The sequence below is a fragment of the Nicotiana tabacum genome, chromosome 14, assembly GCF_000715075.1.
Source record: "Nicotiana tabacum cultivar K326 chromosome 14, ASM71507v2, whole genome shotgun sequence".
Classification (NCBI taxonomy): domain Eukaryota; kingdom Viridiplantae; phylum Streptophyta; class Magnoliopsida; order Solanales; family Solanaceae; genus Nicotiana; species Nicotiana tabacum.
The window spans coordinates 32,166,455-32,179,044 of record NC_134093.1 but is presented as its reverse complement, the minus strand read 5'-3'; the positions used below and the strand labels follow the sequence as shown (position 1 = coordinate 32,179,044).

Genomic DNA, 12,590 nt, shown 5'->3' with positions numbered 1-12,590 from the left:
ATTATTTTAATGAAAATTACAAATTAATGAAAATAAAAGATGGAATTTGTTTAATGGAAATTAAAAAAGAAAATTGAAATGAAAGATAATAATATAATATAGAAGAGAGAAGAATATAAAAAAGAATATTCTCTTTTGGGGAGGAAATGGAGAAATGGTTGGAGTAAGTTGTCTCTAAAATGGAAAAATCCCCATTTTGGGGACCAAAATAGGGGTAAAGGTCGGAGATGCCCTTAAGAAATCAGTCACATTAGTGTTGTGGACCTGTGGGAAACCCCACATTAATTTTGGCTGGTGGTTCAGCAACATTAGGGATTGAATCGACTATATTGACTTTTAATAGAACCCAACTCGCTTTCTTATTCTTTATTCATTAATCATTACAAATGCAATAACGTAAATGGCACGAGCCCAGATTAAAAGGAAAAAATCAAACAAGTTCAGTAATTTGTTTGAAGATGTTGAAAATTACGTTTATTTAGTATTCATATAAATTTAACATGAATATGTTCCTTGAACAACCTTAATTAACTCAAGCAGTGTCACAATTGAGATGGATGATACACTGAGAAAAGTAGAAGTTAGGAAAATAGTTATTCACCTAACAAAAAGACTATAATGATAATTGGCCAACAATATAAAGCTTTACAACTCAAAATTAACCATTAAATCATTTTCAACATTCTATATCAACCGTGATGTCAGGAAATTTTTTGAGCTAGCATCAATTAACTTTGATAACATCCTTAAGAAAAACAAGAAAATATAATCCAAATTAATCTAAACTTGGCGTGTGGGCAATTCCAACCACCTTAGTCAAGTTAACGTACATCCTATAAATATCATTATCGATTGTGTTAATTAGTCACACACTTCTTAGAGTCACTAACTTAATTATCATTCAAAACAATTTGGCACCTCTAGTAGAACTGTAGTGCACCCATGGCTACTGAACCCGAAAAGGTTGTTGCACCTGCAGAGGCATCGGTGGCAGAGCCAGAAAAGGCGGCTCTGCCACCGACGACGGCTCCCACCGACTACTTTGCGGTGGCGGATGTGGTGTTGAGGTTGTTAGTATTTGCTTCGGCATTAGTTTCTGTGGTGGTCATGTCAACTAGTAAGCAAACGGAAATGGTCCCAACACCATTTCCACCTTACCGAGCTCCTCTCCCTGCTAAGTTCAATCATTCACCAGCACTTATGTAAGTTTTAGATATCTTCTCTTTGGTCAACATAATATACGTGTGTCTCACTTTTATATACTGCCAGTGTAAAATAATTTTTGTACTATCAAGTTACGAAAAAGATATGTACACATAACCCATTCATATAAAAAGTTGAATTAGTAACCTCAAAATAAGTTAAGACTACATAGAAATTACCTTGTACTTTCCAAGTTATATGGATAGGATTTAACGTATACACGTGAAATTTTAAAGGATTTTTGCACTTGGGAGGGTAGTGATCTTTTAATAGCCAAATTTTAAAGGGGTATTGACCCCAAAAAGAAAAAAGAAAAAAGAAAAAAAGAAAGAAAGAAAGCGGAAACGGAAAAATATTGATGTGTTGCGAAGACCAATGTCAGCGAAGATTATTGTGAACTGTGATAAAATTTAAGAAGCCTTAACTAAGGTATGACTTTGTCATGGGACGTAGCAGATTTTTCAAATAGTAATATAGTACACTGATACGGGCGGCAAACGGGCGAGTCGGGGCGGGTCAGATATGAGCGGGTCGAAAACGGGTAGTGTAAAAATGAATAAATTATTCAACCCGACCCATATTTAATACGGATAAAAAGTGGGTTAACCGGCGGATAATATGAATATGATTACTTTTGGGAGAATTCTTAATCTCTTAAACTTGAGGAACCTCCAATTTGAGGCTTTACAAATGTAAAACTCATTAGTTATCCATTTTCTAAGTAGATAATATGGTTCTTATCCATATTTGACCCGTTTTTAAAAGTTCATTATCCAACCCATTTTTTTAAAGGGATAATATGGGTGGATAACTGTTTTCTTTTAATTATTTTGCCACCACTAAGTACACATATATTATTTTTCATGGTAGGACATGATACGATAATTATCAAAGAAAAAAATCATTTGATCATATATGTGTGGGCCGACACATAATATACTGGCAACCAAAACTATACACAAAACATTATCTGCAAAGCCTCTAAAAATGAAATGTCATCAGTGGGTTGAAAAGATAGTATATTACTTAGTACGTAAGAGAAAAACTGTTGAAATATAGTTGATTAGGAAGAGAAAATTATTATGATTAGTAAGACTCATCCATCACCAATCACATGCTGTGATCATTTAATTTGTTAGTATGATTATAAGAAAGGTTAAACTTATTTCTTTCAAGAGAGCAAATTAAATAAATTCTTAGATGTTGTGTGTAGCCGGAATTTTGCGTAATTGCATTTTAACAAGCATTTCCTCCTGTCCATTTTAGTTGTCATGGTTCTTAAATTTCTAAAATACCTATCATTTTAGAAAATAAGATATAATTGTTTTTATTTTTAATTTGCCCTTGGTATTAACTGTTCTTGAAGGTAAAAAACATTGATTACATAGCATAAACAAGTAATAAACTTGTTGTCCTTACTAATAGTTTCTTAAGGGACAAGTAAAAGAAAAACACTACAATTAAAATGGACCGAAAGAAATATTATTTGTGGGAACACGATTTAATAAGAATTTCCTGCCTTTAATTTGAGATGATTATTTCGAGCTTTCCATTTTACCTTTTTGGTGACTTAGACCCGCAATAACAATCCTCCTCTTTAACAACTCACAACTTGAAGGACAGAGCCACTTTTTTCATTGTTATTAAATTCAATATTGACTGGAACTTTGTGTATTTATTCCCCTCGATTAAATGCAATCGAGGGTGGTTGCTAAGCCAACTCTTTTCTTTTTTCGTTCTTTTGTTTTTATTGTTATACTATATTATGTGGGAGTTTGGACATAAGAATTGTAAAATTTTAAAAACAAAGTGAAAAAATTTTTAAGTGAAAATGGTATTTGAAAATTAGAATTGTGTTTGGACATGAATATAATTTTGGGTTGTTTTTGAAGTTTTGTGAGTGATCAAGTGAAAATTGGAAAATTTATGACCAAACGCCAATTTCGAAAAAAAAATTAAAAAAAATTAAAAAAAAGGGAAATATTTCTTATGTCCAAACGGCCTCTATATTTCGTTATTGACTGGAATTTTTGTATCTATTCTTAGTCAATAATAATTCTGAAAATATGTGAACACAAAACAAGCAAGTGGATTTAAAGCGGCCTCAACTGGCTATTTTATTTATGAGTCAAATCTCATTATTAGGATTCGTCTTGATTCTGTCAAATTCTTTTATCTTTATATCATTTAATACATAATAAAATATCTCCTGACTATACTGTTAGTTACACCTATCTTTTTACCACTTGATTATCAATTCAATTCTTCATTTCGACTAAATAATGTTGGTTACATTTGAACATTTCCAACTGACTTCAGAAAGTTTCTAGAAAGCTACCTAACACAGAATTATTTATGTTGCAGCTATTTTATAGCAGCACTCTCTGTGGCTGGTTTTTTCAGCATACTTACTACACTTGGCTCCTTGTACTCCCTCACTAAGCCTGGTTGCTCTGCAAAGATCATTTCCCATTTCATTATCATTGATGTTGTAAGTTCTTACACTCTTTTATGTTTTCATATTTCTAATAGGGTGCAACCACCCCTAAAACACACACGGAAAATACTACGTGGTCCTACTCAGTTCAAAACTAAACTAGTTGATTCTCTTTGGGTGCCGGCTTTAAACAACCTTCATATTTCCTGCTGAGCTTTCAAGTCTCCAAGTGGTCCCTCTTGACCATCCGCAACCTTGGCTTTTTAGCGAGATACTCAGTTCAGAACTAAACTAGTTGATTCTCTTTGGGTGCCAGCTTTAAGCAACCTTCATATTTCCTGCTGAGCTCCCAAGTCTCCAAATGGTCCCTCTTGACCATCCGCAACCTTGGCTTTTTAGCGAATCTCGCGCATATGTCGCAGAATTTATAGCTCGAGAGTCCACCGGGTGGATTTGTTTATCCTTCCGATTCGAGTCTCTTCTTGAACAGTTACAGCGTCCCATAGGCGTGGTATGTACCTTGTGAGGGGTGGTGGGGCAGGGTGGGGTGGGGTTGTAAACTTTCTTGATTGTCTTATTCTTCAACCATGGATTAGAATGTGGCTCAAGTATCTCCAATGGTAGTGGATATTATGCTCGAGGTTTCTCGAGACTTCGGTTGTATCAACGCTTCCATATTAGGGGTTATGAAATTCCGGTATGAACTTTTTGTTACAATCAAGATTGTGTCTTACTGGTCTAATAATTCCTGCTTCCGCTTAGGTTCTAAGAATACTGTTTACTATCACTATGGCATGACTATGGATAAAATCCTGGCTCCACCACTCACCGCTCACGAGTGTAATTTTTATGTATATTTGCAGATTTTGCTAGGTATAGTTGCATCAGCAACCGGAGCAGCAGCAGCAGTGGCATACATAGGACTAAAAGGCAACACTCATGTGGGGTGGGGAAAAGTTTGCAACATGTATGGCAAGTTCTGCAGATACCTTGGAGCTTCCATTGGAGTCTCATTGTTTGCGACCGTTATGCTTCTACTTCTTGTTCTTCTCTCTGTATACTCCCTTTCTAAGAAGATCCCAAAGTAAACAAGCTAGCTATGAAAAGTCAATTCTTGATGTATAGTAGAAAACGCCTTGTTAAATGTCAGCATGTGAGTCTGTAATTAAGTACTGTTCAAGTTTCTGTTCTTTGTGTATGTTTGTCTCTTTTCTCGTACAGCCTGTGTTTATCTAGACATTGCACCAGTGTTTGTATATGAATTCAATCATCTCTACCTGTTTTGGGATTACCAAAAGTTTCCAATTTACGGTGTTTTACTTCATTTAGTTCTAATGGTACACCAGCAGACTATCTGCATTTTGGATTCAAATATAGGAAAACCTACTGGTGAAGCATATAAAATGTGAAGAGTGGCTAACTGATTAATTAACCACAAAGTTACTCCACTGATTGATATTTCTAACAAACGGAAAACATTTGAAGCTAATGAATACCTGCTGCCTTGCTGGTATCTGAGGCATCCATTCGCGTAACTAACCCTACATTTAACAGATGGAGTTTTCAGGTCTCAATATTATGGACTTGAAGTTGTAGTTTAACAGGATCGAGTGAACACCTCATATGTTGGACAGCGTTCACTAGAAATAAAAAACTATGCAGTAGTAGGTAATCAGATAACTTGTAAGAAATGCTATCTATAATGGAAAGACTGGAGTATTTCCAATACTTACACATGCATGGATTAACAGTATATGCACAATCTTCTAAATAACACCGGTAAAAAACAGAATGAACCAAGAAAAAGTAAAACTATAATGTTGGACGATGTCCAGAACCAAACAAATGTTGCTGTTCAAACTAGCCAAGAACAGATATTCAATTCTTATGCATTCAGTTCATCAACCCACACCTTTGACTTGCTTTCACACCTATCATCTTATGACATACGATGTAAGATATCTTTATCTAGATTTTGAGTTAAATTATTACTAGGATTTTTCTTCGGTGAGCATAAAGGCTATCATGTTAATCATATGAAAGAAGCACTTCCAAACTAAGACAAGTTATTACGATCAGACAATTACATATCAATTGCAAGCACAGAGGAAGGTAAAACTTAAAAAGAATTGAGGAAGAAGAAGAGTGGAACCTATTAGTAATTGCTAATTAGTCAGAACCATACAAAAAGGGTGAGCCTTACGGATGAAAGGCTCTCTACGGACTCTAAAATTTGCGAACCAATTGTGCGCAAAGATGTATAGTTGCAAAATCCGGGTTTGGGGAGTGGGCTGCCTAGATTTGAAGGCCACATTTTAAACTAAATAAACCAGACAATCGCATACAAATTAAGTCAACCATGACTGCAATGACCAGTCCTATAAATAATGTATATCAGTTAACTTGTATAAAGCTTTTTCAGTACTTATACATATATTACCATAGCATATGACCAACTCTGACATAACATCTATCATCTTCTGAAACTGAAACTCTAAAACTCAAAGACACCAAGAAAACACCAACTTTGAGCATGTTCATTTGTCTCATAATTAACGACACTGCCTCATTAGAGATTAAACCTTGCCAGGCAGATAAGCATTTTCCAAGTTCAGTTATATTTATCCCAAATTTGCCTGAAATTCCATCAAGGAGAGTTGCAAGGTAGTTAATTAACTGTTTAAGCAAAGATAACAAATCTTTCACTTAATTGACTCCCGCTCCACCATTCTGTTCTTAGACATTACCCTCGAAAAAGGATTATTTAAATTGCTCATATGTTATAAAATTTATCTTTTGGTGGCTTATACACCACCAATATGGATAACTACAGCAGATCCTGTACAAAGCAGTTTGACAGCAGATAGTTCCCATATTTTTGTATGCAGAAACAGAATTCTCTAATTCGGGACAACTCTGTTCGACAGAAGTTTGACTCCACCATCTGTTCTCAGAAATTGTCCTTGACAAAGCATCATTTAAATTTCTCACGTAATGTTAAATTTACCTTTTGATGGCTTACACACCACTAATATGGATAAATCCAGCATATCCTAGACACTGTATTTTGACAGCAGAGTAGTTTCCATATTCTGTATGCTTGAAAAGAATTTTCTAATTTGACACAACAAGTTATAAAAAGTAAAAATTAAGAAAAATGCGGACGATATATAGGTGAACTGCTTAATATTCCGGAAGATAGCATATATTTATATTAGAGTGAAATTTACACATAAAATAAATCGATAACTTTTCAATATCTGCTACAGCTGGAGAAACTGCATACCTCAAAATTGATTTGTCAGAGAGCAGCTAGTGAAGACCTCTTTGATTACAAACTTTCAACATGATGGAGAATTCTAGAATATTGTTTGCTCCCCTAATTCCTGACCAGCCATTCCTTCTTTAAGTACTTTCTGAAAAAAATCTTCCAATGTATCTTTTCCATAACTAGGTGTCGCGTCGGCATTATATTCCCCCGTCTCAGGATCCCAAACCAACATACTCTCTGCTGCATAATACCTCCCAATCTTCCCAAACTCGGCTGCATCTTCCAACGATGGAAATATTTTTACAAGGAAGTCAAGCAACCCAATCGCAAAGTCCATTATTTCAATTGGGACTTTCAGAAACTTTGGTTCTTTCCCCACAAGTTTAAACAAAATTTCCGCTTGCTCTAATGGCGTCAACGCCTTCCCCGGTCCTCCAATTGGCAAAACTTGATTGATTTTATCCTCTTTCAATACACAATCAGCAATAAAAGAAGCCAAATCTTGCTCGCTTATCGGCTTACAAGCACACAACTTTCCATCACCAAACATCACATAAGGTTTCCCATCTTTCACCAATTCAACCTGACCTCCTAAGCTCTTAAAAAATGCAGTTGGCCTAACAATACTATAAGTAAAACCATCATCCACTTCTGCTTCTTTCATCAACTCCGCCTCGAATTTAAGCTTAGCTCTTTGAAATTCAAGAAGGGGTTTTTGCACACAAATTGCAGACAACAAAACAAAATGTGAAGCCCCAAACTTTTTCCCAGCAACAAGACTATTCTTTGTTGCCTCATAATCAATCAACCAAGAATCTTTTACCCCACCATTTCTACTAGCAAGACAAGACACAACTACATCAATTGGAACCCCTAAATTCTCCACACTTTTCTCCAAGCTCTCCAAGTTAGTAACATCAGAAAAACACACATTAGCTCCATTTAATTGTTCCAAGGTATCATCTTTACTGTTTTTTCCTTTAATTCCACTTTTTTCTCTAGCAATGGCTATAACATTAAATCCTCTATTAATTAACTCCTTAACCACAAATTTTCCAATGTAACCAGTTGACCCCACAACTAAAACATTAATATCTTTTGGATTTTTACCTCTAAATGAAATCTTGGGGCTTTCAATAGTAGAGGCAGCTGAAACTGTAATTGGTTTAAGCTTTCTTGAATTAACTCTAAAGGGTACATTCACAGAAAGAAAAGGAATTGCATAAGGGACTGTACTTACCTGAACATGATTGATGAAATGAGATGACAAAAGTTGCCTAAAGTTATGGTCTTTAGTTGATTGAAGTGTGAGTCCACTAAAAGGAGCAAAAGCAGACATTTTTGTTTCTTTGAACTAGTTCAAGAAACTTGGGTGCTAGCCAAAGATTCTGGTGGTCTTAATCAATAGCATTTCATAGGGAAAAAGAAAAAAAAATATAGAAAGAGAAAAAATTTGAGGTGGTTGATGACATGGAAGTTGAGCTAGTTGATTTATCAGAATGATTGGTTGAGATTGGAAGGGGGAGCAACAAGAGAAAAACTTTATCTTGTCCAAAAGCAAAAATATTATTTGGGCCTTGGTGATAGATTAACCCAAATTCATGGCTCCATCAGACTGGTAGAAATGATACCACGTGATCACTTTAAAGGACTACTATTTAGGAATTAGTCAACGTTATGAAGTTCACTTTTTCAGTTTAATTTTTTGGGACAAAAATGTCTTGAATTGTCCTAAAATTAAAAAATTTAGTGTAAAATTTCAGGACAAAATAAGTGATGACTAATCTATAAATAGTATTCCTGAGAATGGCTATCTATGCACTTACCCATCGGACTGGCTTGCAAAAGGACTTGTCCATGAGACCATGACAAATTAATTAGCAACCCAACAAGCCAAGAATGGCCCAAACCAATGAATATTTTTTTTTAAAAAAAGTACTAACTTAAATAATCGTCCATTCAATTGTTTAAATTAAAAATAGTCGGTGGATGTATAATATGTATAATTTATATTTCATATGTATTTAATCGTGTATAATTAGTATATAATCTATGTATGTCGGCTGGAAAAAGCAAACGTGGATCCTATCGACTATTTGTGTAAAGTTTCCAATTATAAACATCCCAAAAGTTGTTTCATTTCACTTTACTATACCTAGTTACACAATTATGCTATAATTTTTTGTTTGGTAACAAGCAAATTTTTGTTTAACCAAGTATTGATATGTAAAAATATTGCTAGCGCACTTGGATTCTAGAACTAGGTCAAAAAACAAAATCCCTATAGCTATCTAATAACTCCCCCTCTATCTCTTTCTATACATATATTCTTGCAAGACAAACTTAGAGAGGAAAGCTATTCAAACCTTCCAAAAGGTTCTTCCATTTGCTCTCATGTTGTCCTCTGAGGTGTAATTATAGTATTGTGTATCTAACCCTCGGAGTCAGTCGTCGAGTCACCTTATAGGAAGGGGTGTCAAATATAATACCCTTCGCAGAAAAAATATATTATTTAGGTAGGTAAAAAAATAAATTATATGTATATATATACTATGTATTGACTCTTCTTAATTTTCTGATATGTTTATTTTTATATATTTTGACACCCCTTAATAAAAATTATGGCTCCGTAACTGCTCGGATTACATGCAACCTAGTTTGTACGTGCAAAAATAACTAAGCTAAAGCTTTATGTACGTGCAAAAACAACTAAGCGTTAATCCCAACTAGTTTGTAATATCTATATGGATCCTCTCATTGTATTCTACTTTTAGCTAGGTCCACGTGGAGAATGTAGATCGTTTGAAACAACATCCATCAATCCGTATGAATAATTAATATGATTGCTACCTCGTCTCCTTTAGGTCTCTTAACCATCATAACATAAAATCATGGGTAAAATAAAATATTGATTTGCTTGAGATAATATTGAACGGAAAATTTATTTTAACCACATACAAAAAAAAAACTTTATATATAAATAAAGTTGCTACTGATGGAATGTGACTCATGAATTTAAATGCTAATAAACAAAGTGAATCTGCCATAGACATGGCTATCCATTGTATAAGAATCCATGTTGTAGATGAACATGGTTGTATACACAATAAGAAGACCAAGAAACTTATAACTTCATGTACTAGGACTTGTTTGTTGATATCTAACACTCCCCTATAAAAAGAATCGATCAGTTTACAATTAATCTAATTTGCACATAAAATAAAAAGGAAACGTTACTTTGAATTGGTAATTTTATAATATACTATCGAAAAGGAAAAAGAAAAATACACTCAAAAGAACTTTTAAGGGTAGATTTGAAGCTTGGTCATTGCAAGAAGATACTCAAAATCATGGACTGAGCAGCTGGTCACGGACAATTCCAATTCTTCTCTCGTATTTAGGATTGTGATGTCTTGTTCACGAAAGAAATCCTTAAACCATGAAGAAGACAAGTATTCTTTTGGGACCTCGTATTTCTTCCAATCCAACTCTTCTTTCTTTGTATCTTCGATTTCGATGTCTTGTTCTAATTCATCGAAGAAATCCCCAAACAATGTAGAAGTCAAGAATTCAGTTGGAACCTCATATTCCTTCATATTCATATTATTCGTATCTAGGGTTTTGATTTCTTGTTGGAATTCATCAAAGCAATTATCCACGAACAATGAAGAAGTCGAGTTTTCTTTTGGGACCTCATACTCCTTCAATTCCAATTCATCTTTCTTCGTATCTAGAATTTCGTTATCTACTTGTTCGTATGCATGGATGAAATCTTCGAACAATGAAGAATACACGTATTCTTTTGGAACCCCATAATCCAACTCCTCTTTGTCGCATACATACACAAAAAAAGTTGACTTCTTGCATTTCTTTTGCAACTTCTTGGGAGTTATGATGTTCTTCTTAATCTTGGTGTAGCCATTGTGGTTGAACTTGTACGTTAGTAGGTGTTGAACCGTTTTACAGAAACCTAATACTTCCATTGATGGAGCTTTTGAATCAATAGAGAGAAGGTGAGTTATATAAGAAGCTTTGACGTGAAGATGTGAATTAGTTTTTGGGATATAAGGCATATATATATATACACCTTGTGTTCTAAATCCTAATCCTAACAAAAATGGGATTTAGTGGCATTAATATTCTCCTAATTCGAGTCGGCTTCGTGTTGTTAAAGCAAGAAAAGAGGGCTTTCCTTTTGGCCCATTGTAACCCTGGAAACGAATGTGCTTAATTTTGTAAATAGGGTTAGTCGTTTTTTATCTTTTGCGGATGTTGTGACGAAGGCTTAGCACAAGCTGTAAGCAGTGAAGTTAGCTATATATTCTCCTTTGTATCAAAGCTTGCCTTCTAACGTGATGCAGTTTACTGTCTTGTTTTAGAAATGTTATTCATAGACTTTTGGTCTCAAAAAAGAAAAAAGGCATAACAATGCAAAAGTTACATTATTAGAATTTAGAGTATATATGGCCAAAAAATATTATAATGTTTAATATACTCTCTGGCGATAAATCACCAATTCAAGAGTCCTTGAAGGCACATGATCATAAGGGTAAAATAAATATATGGGAAAATGACATTGTATTGTCACTCTCAAAATAATAGTCAAATATATATATATATATATAAACTTATACAAATTTTATTCTTTGTGGCTACCGAATGTAAATAACTTAAAAGTGATTTTTCCCAATACTTAATTTTACTCAAAATTTCCAACCAACATTAAATACATGAAAAGTGTCTTTTGTAAATTCATTTATCCTTATATAAATAATTTATATTCTCACTATGATTTTTACTATAAAGAGTAAAGTATTTGTTTGATTTGAATCTATCTATATCTATATATCTATATACTATACTAAAAGCATGAAACCCCTTAGCGAAATGTCGTTTGCCTTTTTTTTACCCTTTAAAAATAGATTTCACATTGGATAAAATAGTCATTTAATTAATTTCTTAATATTTAGAACTTTAAAAATGACTAAAATTTTAATTATTAAATCTTTCCTTATTTGAGGTAGGTAAGAAGTTCTAAATTTTAGGGCTTTAAATCAATTGATATCAATTGGGTTAGCAGTGGTGAAGCCGGTATTTTCACCAAGGGGATTCAGAAAATAAAAAAAGTAAAAAAGTGTGACTAAATCAAGGGGATTCACAGGCTAATATTTATACATAAAATTCTTTTTTACCTTGTGTATAAGCAATGTAATTTTCCGGCGAAGCGGGTTTGGCCCCTTTCGCCACCCGGCTCCGCCCATTTTGGTTAGTAGAATCATGTACAACTTCTTTTGATCTGTAGAGTTCGAAGTCAGAAACACATTTATTCAGTGTTGGATGTAGATGTATATGTGAAAAACAACAAAATTTCGACAACTATTATCCCGAACCTAAAATTTTGATGGATTAACCCATCAAATTTAAATTCCGGATCCGCCTCTGCATTTATTCATTTGCTGAATTTACATGAGATATACACATTGTAAAGGATAGTAAGAGTATGATAATTCCTCATAGTAATTTGGGATTGAGACTTCAATTTATCTATCCGACGCCACCTAATTTGGGTACTGAGACTTAATTGACCGATTTGTTGATTGATAGTAGTGTGCATCACAAGATGTTATTCTATAAAGTTTAGTCTTTTGTGGGTTTATGTCTTCTACTCAGTTTTTTTTT

The 12,590-nt window shown here is 34.0% G+C and overlaps 2 protein-coding genes across 3 annotated transcripts; one reads left to right on the top strand and one right to left on the bottom strand.

Moving 5' to 3' along the window:
* Nucleotides 1-815: 815 nt before the first annotated feature.
* On the top strand, nt 816-4,945 carry LOC107794509 (CASP-like protein 1). The gene is made up of 3 exons (XM_016617007.2): nt 816-1,202; nt 3,568-3,694; nt 4,504-4,945. Exons 1-3 carry the CDS (start codon nt 943-945, stop codon nt 4,726-4,728), a joined length of 612 nt encoding a protein of 203 aa, XP_016472493.1. The 5' UTR covers nt 816-942; the 3' UTR covers nt 4,729-4,945.
* On the bottom strand, nt 4,937-8,418 carry LOC107794507 (divinyl chlorophyllide a 8-vinyl-reductase, chloroplastic). Of its 2 annotated transcripts, none has more exons than XM_016617005.2 (2): nt 6,927-8,418; nt 4,937-5,181 (listed from the first exon to the last, which is right to left on the bottom strand). In XM_016617005.2, the coding sequence occupies exon 1, from the start codon at nt 8,248-8,250 to the stop codon at nt 7,000-7,002; it is 1,251 nt and encodes a 416-aa protein (XP_016472491.1). In that variant the 5' UTR covers nt 8,251-8,418; the 3' UTR covers nt 4,937-5,181; nt 6,927-6,999. The 2 variants fall into 2 exon arrangements, with proteins under 2 accessions (XP_016472491.1, XP_016472492.1); XM_016617006.2 differs by lacking the exon at nt 4,937-5,181 and adding an exon at nt 6,025-6,276.
* Between the last annotated feature and the right edge of the window lie 4,172 nt (nt 8,419-12,590).